The sequence below is a fragment of the Plutella xylostella genome, chromosome 18 (genome assembly GCF_932276165.1).
Source record: "Plutella xylostella chromosome 18, ilPluXylo3.1, whole genome shotgun sequence".
Taxonomy (NCBI): domain Eukaryota; kingdom Metazoa; phylum Arthropoda; class Insecta; order Lepidoptera; family Plutellidae; genus Plutella; species Plutella xylostella.
The window spans coordinates 6842587-6859829 of NC_063998.1; the positions used below are offsets into that span (position 1 = coordinate 6842587).

The 17243-nt window shown below is 37.3% G+C and overlaps 1 protein-coding gene across 2 annotated transcripts in view; it reads left to right on the forward strand.

Annotated features, from left to right (window-relative positions):
* LOC105386506 (protein sprint) overlaps positions 1 to 17243 on the forward strand; it is a 201697-nt gene that overhangs the window by 74968 nt on the left and 109486 nt on the right. Inside the window, exon 1 of one of the 2 annotated variants that reach the window (XM_038113895.2) lies at positions 1346 to 1549. The exons of the other annotated variant lie outside the window; for it this stretch is intronic. Coding sequence (XP_037969823.2) covers positions 1410 to 1549 — 140 coding nt within the window. The 5' untranslated portion in view covers positions 1346 to 1409. Of the gene's footprint in view, positions 1 to 1345; positions 1550 to 17243 lie in introns of those variants that run through there. 2 annotated transcript variants of the gene reach the window in all.

The following is a 17243-nucleotide window of genomic DNA, read 5'->3' on the forward strand; positions in this document are numbered from 1 at the left end:
CGTCGAGACACTTCCATAAAATACCACCAAGATGACTTCCAGATACGTAACCTATAACATGAAATGTCACCGACTTAATTGACGATGCCCTTATAAGGGATTGCAACAAATACTTGCAGCAGCTCTCATGTCCTTATAGGAACTAACAGTCGGTTTGTGGCCTCGAACTTCAACATTTCTTGTTTATTTCTGTTTTTTTATAGGATCACAACGTTTTTTTAATAAATTTCGAATACAAATAAAGTAACTGGTTAATGTTGCAATTACAGTTGTAGGCGTAAATTGTTGTTTACCTGCGAAGATGACATGATGATTTTCTCGGTTCTTACTAAATTTGAAGTACTTATATAAGAATCAATATTATTGTAGTATTTAAAAAAATACCTATTAAAAATCAAATGAATTATTACGTCACGTCATGATCCGAACCTAATACCTAATCATACATAACTAAGCATTGATTAGGCATTATTAAATTTATTGACTCACTAAAATACAAAGGTATGTACCTACATTATTAAATGACTCAAATTGCAATTGTGTAATTTAATTACCTACCCAATAGGACGGTAGTCAGATGATTCTTTTCTTGATTTGTTTTGAATGTTCATTATCTTCAAATTACTTATCTTTTTCCTGTGGGGTTACCACCACCTCTCGCTTGTCAAATCTGACGAAGCTTGTATGGATCAGACTGATGTTGATGTGATGACAGGCAAGTGACGCTATTTATGTATTGTTAATATTGTTAATGTGTCGTTGGTGCTAACCCCACTGATGCATTACCTACTGACGTCCTATGCTCGATGTCCTTAGTTCCTTACAACAATTACAACAGACAACTGCCGCTCAGTTGCCACGGGTGGTTGTCACACATAATTCACAATATCCCGTCCGAACTGTGAGTACGTTGTACTCGTGAGTTTGAGTTCACCCGCCGTGACAGGGGGGTCACTCTTTATGACGAAAAACTAAGTTTTGGAGCGCTGTTGCGCGAGCCATGACTCTATCTCGTTGTACTAAACGTGCCGATTGCACAACAGCTCTCGTTCGGTTTTTCGTCAGTATAGAGTAACCCTCCAGGCTCGGGTGTCGAGGACAGTGTCGCTTGTGCCTCGCCACCATAAGGTTAGGGGAATACATTTTGGAACGTTTTATTTGAATCTAATATAGCAGAAGAAGCAACTTTCTTCCTCATAGCATGTACTTATACTGAAATGTACTCTGGGCCGCAAGTCTGCAAAATTTTGTAGATGTGAATAGCAAGGAAATGACATATTTTCCTATCCATATATATTTTTTTATATAAAATTTAGCAGACTTGCGGCTCCGGTTTTTGGACACTCTAAGCTCTCCTCCTCCAAGCAAACTCAGTGATTTGTAAGTGATGTGTGAAGTGCAGTGACATAATGCTGAGTATAACAAAGTTCACGGCGGTGTTGCTGGAAAGTGCGAGGACTTCGGAAGCGAGGAACAGGTCGAGACGAGATCCCTGGTCTTCAGAGAGTGTACCAAGAAGGCCCCGGAGACGACGCCATGTTGCTCACAGGTATGTTCAAACTTTTTTACCAGCCGTGAAAAAAAAAAACAAAATATTTTGAAATTACGGTATTACAACCTTAAGATCTAAAACAATTTAATTATGTCAACGTTTCTATTTGTTTAAAGGGTTAATAAAATAACAATCATCTGCCAACATTATAGTCACTGCGGTTGTTCGCAGTAGAATCACTTGTAGGTCTACAAGGTAGGTAGGTAGGTAGGTCTACTATCTAGTAGGACTGTTGGTAATTTTTTGATCTTTTTTTCCCAGCGTACCTACCTCATTTTGCTGGATATTAGATTTCATCTTCGTCTTCAGCATTTTCCATGCGACCACTGACGGTTACTATACCTCGTCAGTTCAGTGGACCTAAAGACGTTGCGTTAGGTTCACCTGGTTTTCGTCTCAATTCTTCTGGATACCTCGTCCACTCCAACACTAGAATTAGTTACTGGAGGGAGCAGACACAATTAAAATCAATTGTGTCTCGGACTGAACCATAATAATAATACCTACTTAGCAAATAGAGGTACTGAGATCTGATACATCGCAGAAATAAAACAACACTCGCGGACGTTTTGTATTGTCTAGACATGCCGAGGTATTTACTGTTCTTAAACGTCGTCAGATGCAAAACGCATTACTTATTCATTGAATGCATCAGTGCACTAACATTAAAGGGACGTAAATAGACTCGGGGCGTATTACGCGAATTGCATTTTTATTAACTTCAATTGCTTTGTGCCGCATGGATTGGCACGAGACCCACTCTGAAATTTACCAGTTAGAGAGGCATTTGCAAATAGAATGCGTTTGAAATTGAAGGCAAATGTCCTTATGATGTATTGGAGCGCGGCGCGGATTCCGATGCAAGCCCGTGGTCGTCACCCTCGCAGAGTCCTCTCAGTTAGCAAGTCATTTGCTATATCGGTGGTGCGGATAATCCTGTTTTGATCCCCGATAGACAGAAGGGGTGTTATAAAATTTATATTTATAGCTACATACACTTATTTGTCTGCGGTATTGACATTTTAAAACCAAATATTCAAATCGATATAGCAAAGGATTATAAAAAGATTTTGTAATTTCTCACTGAAGTAACTTTACTTGTAACGAATCACAGTTGGGCAATAGATCTATACAGGAATAAGATAAATTGATGACTTCCTTGATCGTAGCGGTCATTCGTTTGAATTCACTCCACAGCAATGCAAGAGTGACAACTTCGATTGAATGCAATTAGTTTCAATTCACTGTTTCCTAGATATCCTTTGACGATTTTGCGTCTCTACTTTACTACTTCTAAGTGTCTATTCAGTGAGATTTTCTCTTCTAGAAAGAAAATATGAAATTTTTTTTTTCTTACAATCAAACTCAATAATAATTATGATTAAACACATGATAATCTGAGTGTGATTTGATTTATAGCCTAAACTATGTTTTTATTTTTTCAATAATTGTGGAACTTTTTTATTGCATATGAGTGTATTATGTTTAGCTGGATTATCACTGATCCACTGAGTGATAATATGATTGTTCTTCCAGAAGGAGTCATATGATATTCAACTTGATTTCAACCAATAACGAGGATTGAAATTCAAATTGATCAAAAAATAGGAACTCACCCGTCTCCGGGAACTATTTTAGTGTGGTTTTCTGTATTTTACTACAATCATCTTTTCTAATACATAAAAGCCGATAATGTAAATATAGTAGTGCGTGATGAAGATGTATGCCTTTCTACTTCCACCCAGCTATGGTCGGCATGGCATGTCATATTTGTTTTTTATGCGGCAATTATGGACAACACCTAATAATTAATACATTTGCATTTGCACGATCAAGCGGAAACCGGATATCGGACTGCATTTTCTGCAGAAAATAAGGAGTTAGCTATTTTATAAAAAAAAAAAAACCAAAGAAGCAGTAAGGAAATCTTACATCATACATACCATACATTAATTGGGTTTTTTTTTGCGTGTAAAACGTCAAGAATTTGATTGAAGTTAAGTTCACGAAGCCACCATATCATCGATATAAAAAGCTTATTTTTGGCAGATTTTATTCGAAAATAACTTCCAAAAGCGTTTTACATTATGCAATAATCAAGACTAAAGAGCAATGTCCTCTCTCGTTATTATCTCTGGAGCTTAACATTAAATCTTAAGCGATTGTTCGCTTGAGATCTTAAGATAAGATGTGGCGAAATAAGTACAATGGGCACCTTAAGATTCCAACCTATACCTACCCAGTCTTGGATTTATTCTTGGGGAGCTTTCGTACCGATTTTATATACTTATTGGATTTTAGTGATTTTCTGGGATGTAACTGTACTTAAGCATTGTATACAGTTAGTGGGATTATATAACAATACAGATGCAGATGGAACTTCACAGATTTTACAGTGCTGCTTCGTGTGAAAGTGTTTAATATTAATATTTAATATTAGTATCTATGCGTTTAGAGATCCAAGGGATAAAAGACTTTGATCAGGACACATGACCTTCTTTTCAATATACTTATTGACATACTTTATTATTTTATGTACGAATTGAGAATTTACAATTAATTCTCCATCCGTTTACCTAAAAGTATAAATCAATAGTTATTGGAAAATGGACAGACTTTAAGTTAAATATTTACATAAGATGCAAGTAAAGCAATATGAATTAGCATTTTCAAGCCAAAACGTGTAGACAACGGGAATTTATGGGTTCCAACACATTTTGTCACGTTTTACACCTAAATAGGAAACCTTGTAATCTGTTAGCTCTTGTAAATTTGCTTTTAGATCTGATAGTACTGCCTTATTAGGTGGACTGTATTGTAGCCCTTAAAGAGATTACGATGTGAGGCGAATCGACACTAAAAGGGATACTTGCTTGAATTTTAATGTAGGAATTGGCTACACTTTATTTGTTAGTTGGTAGATTTACGCGCCGTTTTGTTGGTTTGGTTTGGTTGGCTACACTTTATTTGTTATCTAAAAACGGTAACTAATATTTTGATCAAATTCTAAATAAAATATTTTTAAAAATTGGGGTCTTTCGGTGTCGACATTTTGTGAGTGGAACTTTTTCATTGCCCGTGAGTGTAAAAATATAATACTTTGTAAACTTACAAACAAACAACTAAATCTTTATAAACACTTACAGCAGCAAATGAAAAAAAAAATGTTTCTATTTTAAAACTTAGGCCTACCCATCAATGAATGAACTTCGTATTTATTTCTTTATTTTTATGATACGTTATGATATAATGTTACCAAAAACTGCGCTCGTCCTCAGAGCAAGCTTACTCATGAATTTCCGGATAAACACGGTTATGAGTCACCGAGGCTTGGGTTAACATGCGAGATAGCATTCCACATTGATTGGTGATATCATAAGCATAATCGGTTCAAGTCCGAGGAATGCAGCGTATCAAATATGTACAGTAATAATCCAAACACTATTCCATCGCAAAAATATAAACATTATTTTAGGTAAGTATTTAGTTTTTGTGAATTAATTCCAACTTAATTATTCACTCATAAACTTAATTAGATAGTCTTTATAATTGGATAAGTAGGTAGATATTTATTTTCTTCATAAAATTTCAAATTTAAGATAATGGTTTATATTTAATTAAGTGAACAGGCAGGATTCCGCAGGGGAAGAAATTGCACGGACCAAATCAACACACTCCGCATAATTCAGGAAGCATCAACAGAGTGGCAAAAGGCCCTTTTCCTGACATTTGTGGATTTTGAGAAGGCCTTTGATAGGGTACACCAGTCAGCGATATGGGATACGCTGAAATATTTTCACGTTCCGAATAAAATGCGAAACCTTATTAAAGAAGCCTACAATGGCTACACTTGCCAAGTAATCCACGAAGGGAAGCTGAGCGAACCAATAAGCCCCAATATTGGCGTCAAGCAGGGCTGCATGTTATCCCCACTACTCTTCATCATGATTACCGAAGTAATTTTGGATATGATGGAGCAGAATGGCAAAGGAGGTTTGGATTGGTCCGATGGAACATCTCTAGAGTATCTCGCTTTTGCGGACGATCTTTGTCTTTTCTCCGAAAATAGCGCTGATATGCAAAGGAAACTCAATGACCTCGTCCATTTGGGTAACCGAGTGGGCATGCATTTCAACAGAGAAAAGACAAAGTCAATGCGAGTAATGACTGCGGACCGTACTCCATTTAAAATCAACGGCCAATCCATTGAAGATGTTGACACCTTCACCTACCTGGGAAGCAAAATCACACCAAATGGTGGAACTGACGAGGATATCGGCAACCGCATCAACAAAGCCCGCGGAGCTTTTGCCATGTTAAGCCCAGTGTGGAGGTCTTCCGCATTCCGTCTCCAAACCAAGATCCGCCTGTTCAACGCGTGCGTAAAGACCGTTCTCCTCTACGGTTGCGAAACTTGGAAGAAAACGGTTCAAACCACGAACAAGCTACAGGTTTTCGTAAACAGATGCTTACGCAGTATCCTAGGGATCCGTTGGTTTGACTTTGTCTCCAACGAGGAACTTTGGCGCAGAACACATCAAAAACCTGTAGCAGAAACCGTAAAAGAACGCAAATGGAGATGGATAGGACACGTTCTCAGGCGTACTGAAGACGTCCCAAAGGAAGCGCTGACATGGCACCCCGAGGGCGGTAAACGAAGACTCGGCAGACCGCGAGAGACATGGCAGCGCACTGTGAAAAAGGAAATGGGCCAGGCGGGGATGTCTTGGGCGGATGTCTCTGAGCTGGCCCAAGATCGTAAAGAATGGCGGCTCTTCACTTCGGCCCTTTGCTCCCCAGCGGAGATTGGGAATAAGTAAGTAAAAGTAAAGTATTGAAATTAAGATTTGTGCCTTCAGAATTGCTACCCATGTCCATATATTATTTCGTCACAACTCTGCACATTAACAAAACTGCATTATAAAACTTAATAAATAATGTTGTATTTACTATCTAATCAAGTAAAGTACCTAGCTATAGACATAATTTTTACACATACATGTAGCATTGAATGTGTTTAAACAATAGATAGGTACCATTATTATCATGCGTTTCAATGTCCGCGCTATCGTTCTATGACCTGCTACCGTACGTACCAACACCGGCACATTAGCAACTCGCCTGTCAAACATCTTTCAGAACTCAGATCCATACAAGTTTTTTCAGAGAAACACTAACCTGAAGGGATAGCACGGGGCGCATTTATATAAGACGCGACAAAAGTTCTAGCTTCAAGAGCGAGCGCGACGGAGAACTTTTGTCACGTCTTATTTACGACCCTTGCTAGCCGTTCTGGTTCTGACTAACCAATTTTTTCACCACAGTGGCAAATCCTTGCTGTTTGCGTGTCACCGACACGATAAGAGGAAGAACTGATAAAACTCCACTCTGAATTAAAATGTGCATAAACAAAGTGCTACTACATTTGGCAGGATCATTAAGAACTGCTCTCGGGTCCAGCCCGCAAGTGGTGGTAACAGAAGTTTATCTGTCTGCACTCCATTAAAACTTTCTCTTTGCACTTCAAACGTTTTTACGCGGTGGCCAGGGATCGCTGATTTCTGCTCGTGTTTCTGAACGTAGGTTTGTATTGTAACTTGAAAGTTTCTATACCGCCTATTATAATATTATATACCTACGTTGGTTTTATTTAGTTATGAAGATAGATAGAGTTTATAATGTTGTACAATTGTGGTATTTTTAATTATGAACATATACAAAATTTATTTGTATTATATTATTATTTAAGTTTGGGTTTTATATGGTTTCCTTTAATGACTGTTTTTTTAATCTTGTAGTATTGTACCCTAACTCTTGGTATATAAATACTCCTATTTTATTTTAACCAAGTTTGAAAGACCCTAGAATACTAGTAGGTAGATACAAACGAGTTTTCGAGAGCAGTTTAAAGTTTCAGCTGTTTACGACCTGAGGATGGTTTATATTTTATATCTAAGGTTGCAGTAGTCGATGGACCTAGACTTATGGGTCGATTATATCTAACGAGTACAGTGGCGAGTCATTGTACTCGGCCGCGCACTCGGTCACTTGCTAGCCGTTCATTGGTCGAGGATCGGCCGAGGATACTGTCTCGCCACTGTACTCGTTAGGTGTAATCGATCCAATACGTCGATGAGCGTACGATGATTGTTTAGCCTGCGACGGAAAAAGAGCGTATTATCTGTTTGTTGTAGGTAGTAGCGTAGTGTATTAGAACTAACATACGTAATACCTAATATATCTATTTGTTAGTTTTTTTAAGTAGGTATTTTTGTGTCAGGTTATTCAAAAAATTCTTTACTTTTTTTACAGAATCACTACTTAGCTCTCCATATTCATAGTTAGGACTTATAGTTATAACTTATAACCATCGTCCTCGAGATAAATTGAACTACTAAATATCATATAAAGTGTTCCTTGTTGGTCCAGTTGTGGAATCATGATAATAAATTCAATGCCAATAATATGACTGTGTGCACTGACCTTTACGGTTGTTAGTTGGTACAGATTAAAGAGAAATACCACTAAACTAGAAACAAGCGTGTATGAATTATAATTTATTACGACTAAATACGCGTACTCATAGCTAGACAAACTTTTTTGTTTGTGAAGTAAGTGTAATTAAGGTCATACCTGGTGTAGGTCTAATTCAAAGTTTCTTTTTTCCAACACTGGGATACTATGGTTGATAAAATCCTTGTTGCAACATTAACGATGTATAAACCATTATTATTAGCAGTACAGCTGAAGGATCCTGACCGTGACCGACCATTTTGCTTCACGCTCCCTGAACACAGGGATTGGCCACGTCTCGTCTCTTTCCATGTTACATTATAACAACACTCGTATTCTATGTCTAAGTTTAAATACATAGATGTATTTACAACCGTGTGTAGTATACTCAGTGTATAGGATAGATTTTAGGAAGACTCAAAAACTGCTAGACCTATTTCATAAATCTCTCACCATTATTTTATAAAAGTTACATTATTCCTGAGTGAAATTGGCCACTTTTTAACCGGGGATTCCAACCCTGATTCCCCCAATAACGATGAAATTTAATCCGTGTATCTTCTTAATATAAAAAACCAAAGAGGTTTCAATACATTCATAATTACCAGTCTCTTAATTGTAAACATAATACCTAATAATGAAGGCGGACGTACGGAGCCTAACTAAGGAGCTCGACTGTCTGATGCAACATTCCACTGAGTTCAATATAAATTCCAAACTTGGACACTCCGTCCATTGTACTATGAGTTAGGGCCCGGCGATGCCTGAGGATAATTCATTTTCCTTCTACTACAAGAAGGTAAAAATAAACTATATAGTTTTAAAAAAATCTACTCCGACGTATCCTCATTCTTGGGAGGGTTTAGTGCCAATTTCTCCATTGTCGGTTATCTAACCGACAGGGATTGATTTATAAATTAATAATAATAATAATAATATCTTTATTTCAGGTGTAAATGTAAAAAATAAACGTCATCTCCATATAAAATTCATGACAGATGTGTCAAAAGTTAGCCACTACTCCCTGGTTATGCTCTAACCGAGAATGAAGAAATTGGCACTTATGGTGTCAGCATCGGTTTTCCTGTTTTCCTCCCACTGTCTTTCCCTATCAATAATAATAGTTATTTAATTATTTCATTGGATAGGACTATGAAGTTGAAAATGTTTGTCCAACAGGAATATCCCCGAATTATACCGCATACCTTTGTCCTTTGGGATAAGCTACATAGTCCATATTGTGTATGTAAATACATAGATGTAGGTACTCGTATATGTATAAACATAGACATGGAGAAGTATGAATTTCAGCAGGATTACATAACATAACTGATGCAACTATGTGTTGAAGATTGCCTTATGGATGGTATCGATTGCCGTTTGACAATGTTGTGGAACTCATGAAATTTTGTAGGTACATAAGTACGTAGGTATGCTTAGTGGGTGCCTGGAGGGTTAATAAATGAGAGCTTTGTCATTCAAGCTGTACGTAATACGTTTTACAACGAGACAGTAGAGCCGTACGCAGGCACTATGATATGGAAGGGTTTAGCTTTACGAAAAAATCATCGAACGAAAGCCAGTACGGTTAACGCAATGAGACTGAGTCTTGGTTAACGAAGCAGTGTTCTCAAATCTAGTTTTGCGTAACACAGAGTGACCCTCCTAAAATTATCTAATTCAATTATTATGTTTATTGATATTTAAAAAAAATAGTTACAGCCTACAAAATACAAACAAAGTTTTACGTTAGCGAAATCAAAAGGAAAGAAAACTCTTCGATATCTCGCACTTTTCGACTGAAAAACATAAGCATAATATATCAGATATCGGTATCATGTTACCTGTAAGAAATTGCCATAAAATCGCGCTTACCTAATCCGAGCGATGTAATCTTGGGTAGTGGTTTGATTATCTGTAAGAGCCACTTCGCTACGCGTGCTGGTGGGTCACTCTCGCTTACTAAAAGCGAAATTAGTAAAGCGGACCATGACTGCGCTTAACACGACTCTGTAGTACCGAGAGCATTTTGGCTTTCATTTGATAGTTTTTTGTAATGCTATACTCTGTCCATCTTATTATTGTTTTTTTGACATTCTAAATCTCATACATATTTGATGGTTACAAAGGAAAACCAACTTTACTTACCAGACCAAGGAAACGTCAAAAATACAATAATATAGTGGAAGCTCTATAGAGTAACCCTCCTATAACATTGCAGCCTGCGTTGCAACGATCGTCATTTGCCATGTTTATGTTTGGAATATTCATTGCGCTGCCACCGCGCCGTCGCCGCAGCTGTAGTGTTACATTTTATCAGTGAACATCTTATGTTTGGACCTGTTTTCGGGATACCACAAAGTATCGTGTTTTTTAAATGTAACAAAGTTGTTGAAATTCATGAGTTGTTGTCCATTAATCACGTGAGGTGATATTTGGTGAGGTTTGGGACCCATAGGTATAATTATTGCAATAAGCTGTGCCACGTTAACGAGTTGGAATCTAAAATGATAAAAAACTTACATGTTAGAGTTTTATAAGAAAAACCGTCTACTACACAAATTAGGAAGTACCGCTTTGTGTGTGTATAATGTTACAGCATAAAGGTCACATTGCATTTGGATTCAAATATAGAACTTTACCGTTTAAAAGCTGCTAAAGCTCAGGACTTGTTGGCGAAGGCTGTTTATAACAGGACATGGCGTAAGCCCTGCGCCCACGTCTGTTTTAAACAGTTACTTATAATACCTAATATCTATAGGTAAATTAAGTTTTCTTAGTTACGTCTACGTATTATACTCCTGTATTTTATTAAGCAATTTCATAACTTTTATAGTAGATGAAGTGGTTATATTAAAATAGGCTGGAGAGCAGTTTAGGGGAATCTGCTCTATCGTATCGTCGTATATAAAAGTGTATAGCTAGAGCATTGAAGATGATCCTAGAAGTGGAATGCTTACTACCACGAAGGAAAAGCTAGATAAAATTAGTGATCTGGTACTGGCTGACTGAAGTTTGACCATTGGTAAGATGGCAGATAACAGGCATTAGTTATGCGACACATAATAACGGAATAATTGGGGTTTTATTTCAACTTGAAATTTTTGACCAGTTTGAAGAGATATTTATAGTCGCAATAAACGACAATGTGACCGATCGGTTTTTTTGAGGGGATAAACAAGTTGCAGGTGGGAGAAGTGTGTTGAGCTAGATGGAGACTATGTTGAAAAACAAAAATTAAATTTAGACTACTTTTCTTTCATTGTCGGGCTTAGAACTTTTGGACCCATCCTACCTACGATTACTATATATTTTTAACTTACCTACCCCATTCAACCGTAACTTTACTAGTATGCCATAAAAACAACATTGATGGTATGATTTTCGCAATTTATCCGCAGAAATGGTAGTAAGAAAATCGTGTATGCAGTAATTGGATATAAAATGCACCAATAAAGTGCAATTTTTATTTTACCGCTATCGGGTAAGCGACTACTCCTTCCGATTACTTTTTCCCGCACTGGGAATTGGGCTTTGGGAAAAATTGCAAGAACGATGGTAAGGATGCTCTATTTCTTGTACTTAGGTATATCATGTTAATTTTATTATTTGTTGTCTGGTTGTTGATATGATTGGTTATCCATGGTCCAGACTAGAGAAACTTGTTGACTGTAACTGATAGTGACTATGTGACTATATGATCCTTTTACAATGGCTTTTTTTAAATGAACATAGATATTCATAATATTTATAGAATTTAATGGTAGACTCGCAGAAGCAGTGCCCGCCCAAGCCCACTCCCAGAGTTTCTAACTAATTCTAAGTAAATTAAGGGGACCTCTAAATAGTTAAATGGAGGGTACTTCCAACATTCATTTACGGACCCTCAGACGTCCTCAGGTAGTCTAAACTTTAGTCTAGGTCTAGCCACCTGGGCAGCTGCATGTGATAATTGTCTCAATAATTGGATAGCGTCAAGAGTTTGCTGCTGTTATAAGAGCAGAACACACAAGGCTGGATCTTTACGACGGAAGTTGAATTTAGACGTATTAATTTTTACTGAGTATACTTACATAAATATTAATTTAAAACATAAGGGGTTATTATTGAAGTTAGTAAGCAACTATACTAATCACTTATGACTTACTTATTACCTACCTAAAACGAAGGCAAATTTTCATACTATCGAGGATTCGAAATCGATATTACGATTTCCCTGATCATATTTTAACAAAATTATAAAGCAGCTAAAAATACTTACATTTATTTATGAAAAAATTGTTTTACTTAAATGTTACAAATTAGCAGTAGCTATACTTACTAACATTTTATGTTGCCCGCATATAAAATATAGCCATACCGAGGCACATTGCCTCTTTGTAAATGTCTTTAATCAACTAATACCTCTAACAGATTTTCAATCTATAGACCCTGTTCAACGCCAATCACAGGCATCCTCAAACTCTACAAGAATCTTTGAAGACTAAACTAGTTGAGTCGCTCAATTAGGTAGCACTTAACTTCAGCCTGAAGCCTGAAGGAAACACATATGAGGTTCCGTTTGCACTACGAATGCAAGTTGCAAAACTTCTAACACTCGCAAAATGAGGGTTGTTTTCGCTTGCATCAGAAGCATTCTCAATGAAATGTGTTCATGGAGACACTTGGCTTTAATGAACGATGTCACCTTAGTTAAGAGGTTTAATTTGTGTTTTAGGTGTAAAAGTCATAAAAAATAATATTTATTGTATGGATAAAATAAAACAACACAATCCTATCACACTCACAAACAATACATGTATGGCTCCACTACACGTCTGCCGATACATCTGCAGACGTACGCGAATGCATCTCCAGACAAATCTCTACAAGCGACCACACGTCTGTTGATCGGTCAGTCTGAGTTCAATATCGGCAGACGCTACTCGCAAACATGGACATCGAAACCGCTGCCGTCGCAGCTATTTATGTGTTTAGTACTTTTAACTACTACTTGAGTTTGCATCGCAGTCGAGTTATCAAGAAGAAGTGGAGAAGAGAAAGATGCTGGACTCACTGACCGAGGCGTCCGCGGACGTGTGGTCGCTATGCCAGAAAAACCGACAACAAGCGGATTGGTGGCAGATGCGTCTGCAGACGTCAAATACCTACAACAGATGCCCAAATCACCCCCTCTACACGTCCGCGGAGGTCAACTCCGGATGCATCTCCGGACGCATCCGCGGACGTGTAGTGGGGTCACACGTCATGTTTAGAAAAAATTGAGCTTGCTATATCGATTGCATTATTGTTTACCTCAAGATTTTTTTATTTATGACCTTTAGGATTATGGGGGTATTCTTATATCTTACTTAATATTCCTTAGTTTCATATAAATTATAGCTCTAACATAACAATTTTACTATATAAAATTATCACAATTAATATTCCGTCTCTACATTGGTATCGGTACTATCGGTTGCACCCCAATAAGCTTGCATAAACACAGAGATCTATCAAAATAACCTCTCGCTTAGCGGTCGCTGCTGGAAGTAGCTCTACCCAAATATTTGTTTCAATTAGGGCCTAGCCCGCCACCCTGGGGGGTCACTCTATATGACACAAAATAAAGTTTCAGACAGCCGCTGCGCGAACCCCTACTCTATCTTGTTGTATTAAGCGTGCTGATTGTACGACATTTCTCGTTCATCCGTTCGTTGACTTAGGCCTTGGTCTCCTATTTACGCCGTAGGTCGAGTCCAGCGTCACGCCGTAGGCCGCGTCACGATGCTCACTATAGAAATGTACTGATGCGGTCTCCCTCACACGCCGACGTTGGCGCGTAGACATAATGAGCATTGTGACGCGGCCTACGGCGGTGACACTTGACGCGACCTACGGAGTAAATAGGAGACCCGGGCCTTAGAGAGTGACCCTCTGCGTCAAGTTAATGATGATCACTGTCCCAGGGCTACGAGTCTACTAAAGTGTTTGTAGTATTCCACTATCTACCTCTTGTTTTAAAAACTTGCGGAAAAGCGAGAGCAATATAAAGTTGGTCGTCAATTTAAAATGACTTAATATTATGTAGAGGTAAGTATACATACTTGTGTTATTGTAATAAATTATTTTATCTGATCTAAGGAGCAGTAAAAAATTGAAATCAATAAAATTATGTGAGAAGAAGCAGAAATGTAGTGCTATATATACAAGTGGAAGATATATATATATATATATATAGGATGTTGCAAAAGTAGTATAGTACGGTCAGGTGCAGAGAAACCTGACCCCCCTCTCATACTAACAATGCTTCTGAGGGGGGTCAGGTTTATCTGCACCTTACTGTACCTAAATAGTCTCAATGTTTAGTAGAAATTTCCCCTAGGGAAATCATCATCAAACATCTTACAGTAAATGTGCGTTTTATTTATTTATATTGATTGATAGGGTTGGTCCTTGAGGCTTGAATATAGATAAGTATCTAAACTTTCTATGAAAATAACTCTTTGTTGATTTTAGCAAGCTTAGCACTTTCAGTATTGCACCAAAACCAAGAAGTGATACTATCATACTTACGCTAATATTATTTTATCGAATCCAAATTTGACCTATTCCCAAAGTAAAATTAACGCCATTTCAAAACCTCACTAAGTAATTCCTAATGAACTTACTGCCTAACTAACGCGAAGTTTGAAATGTGCCAATTAGCAGCTGAACGTGGAATTGTGTAAGAAAAAAAAAATCTTCGCCGTCGGAAGTTTCTTGCTAGAAGTTGTGCTGCAATTATATTTTTTCTCATGTCTGGGGGGTCATTCTCTAAACTCTAAATCAACGTACGAACTAATTAATATTTTCACGCAATCGGCACGCTTAATACAACGAGATAGAGCCGTGGTTCGCGCAGCGCTCCGAAGTTTCGGAAAAACAAAACTGCAACGCTAACCGCGACTCTATCTCTTTGAATTAAGCGTGTCGATTTTGCAACAGTTCTCGTTCGTTCGTTCGTAGATTTAGAGAGTGACCCCTCTGCGACTCCAACTGTGTCCAGCCTGCTACCAAGTTTTAAGGAGGCACCACCTGTATTTCAGGGTTTTTTTGCTCGGTTACTTGTGCTTATAATAATAGCTTACTTTATATAATTAGGTTTTGGCAGACAGTGTAGTTGAAGTGGCTTATTTATATTTAAGTATCTATGTATAAGTAGGTAATTACAATTTCTGGAGGTTGTGTAGAGTCATTTTTTTTTAGTTTACATTACTGAAATTTTAGAAATTTCCTATTAAAAAACTGAATAATATTAATGAATGGAATTGAAATGTTCTTGTCTCAGTCATTCAGAAGACGCGTTTAGAAAATAAGCAAAGTGTAAACCTAATATCAGCCTTTATAAAATAATAGCTGCTCCCGCGCGCTTCGCTTCGCCTAAAAAGTACCCTATGTTCTTTCCCAGAGTCTAGACCGTATGTATACCAAATTTCATTCAAATCCGTTCAGTAGTTTTGGCGTGAAAGAGTAACAGACAGACAGACAGACACAGTTACTTTTTCATTTATAATATTAAGTTAGGATACAAAAAGTTAGCACCTCCCTACTGGCAACTTTCAGTGCGGCTCGTCTTAAGACTTTAATTACCGCGAGAACTTTTTATTCCCCAACTCTTTTGTTAGGCCTACGTAGGCCTACAGCCACTAAAATAATATACAATAGGTAAGACGACTGTATAATTTTATGAGATATTATTACAAATAATTAAGACTTTATCATTTAAAATCCTCTAGGCGTGCGATGCGACGACGATCTTTAATTTCATAGCCTGTAAAATGTACCTACTTACTTACAAATCATTTCCCTCTGAAACATCACAATTAGATACCTACCTGTCGTATAAAATCATGCTGACACTCTCTGAAATTAGGCACAACAGCCTATCAATTATGTTCCAAATACAATACAATACGATTACAATCTAGCAGACGCCTGCCGAGGCGCCATGATCTATGTGAAGTTGTGTACATTGTGTGTATTGCTGTGAGTAATATATCAGGCGCTTAGCGCGAAGGGGTACACTATAATAGGCGGTGATGACTGCGTTTAGGAGCGATCATTGAATGTATTTAGCAATTTTACTAGTTATTTAATTATTTACTTTCTATGGACTTATGTACCTTAATCCTACTTTGACATTTTATATGGATTTGGAAGTTATTACTTATTATTAGGTATTAATTGTATTTTTTTCTTGTTTCAGGTGGGTTAAATTAAGCAATACTAATTAAGTATGTACGTACTTACATTGTACTTAATGGTAAGTTGATTTCCTTAAAATGTTATTGTTAAAAAATGATATTAATCTCGCGAATATTAAACCTAAGACCTGCGGGACAGCAACCAACGTTACTAACCACTGCGCCACTGGTCACCAAGGAGCCAGGTAATATGGGTATGAAAGCGAAGTCCTCAACGTATGGAATAAATTAATAATTAATTTTGAACACGGGATGCTAAGGAGAGTGGGTACCGTCAGCAAGGAAAGTTATATTTATAAAGGTTTAAATTTCGTACCATAGACATACGTTACGTTAGAGCTAGACTTCGACCAAAGGAGCTAGACCCCACTGCTGCGTTGCATTGCGTCAATTTATACGTTAATATTGTTTGTTTCATTAAATTAAAACACACACGAATACCATCCTGCCTACATAAGGTAAGTATATACTTGTAAGTTTGTGTTAAATTAACATGAAATAATTAGGCGGGTGAGTAGGTATCCAATCCAACGATACTTAAGCACCTAATCATTCGCTTATTATAATAGCGGCGTATGGGGTATTGGTAAGTATACATAGAAATACAGGATGTACACCCTGTATAGTAACAGTTTCACTACAATAGCAGATACTAAGTACAAACTAATGTTACTCAAATAAATTATTGTTCATCATTCATTAATCATTTTCAACAGCGAGTGTACTTTGTATCTACTTGCTATATACAGCGTGGAGCAGAAACTAATGAATTCAATTCTCTTAGGTAACTGAAGACCCGTTTATGCTCGGTCTTCCTAGCCGTTTCAGCAACTTTAGTACCTAAATATTATGGTTGGAAATGCATTACCAAGCCGTTCCGACGTAGACAGTCTTTGTCGCATGCTAATTATTGTCACTTTCTTATAGCAGTTGGTTGTCTAGTTTGCAGACAA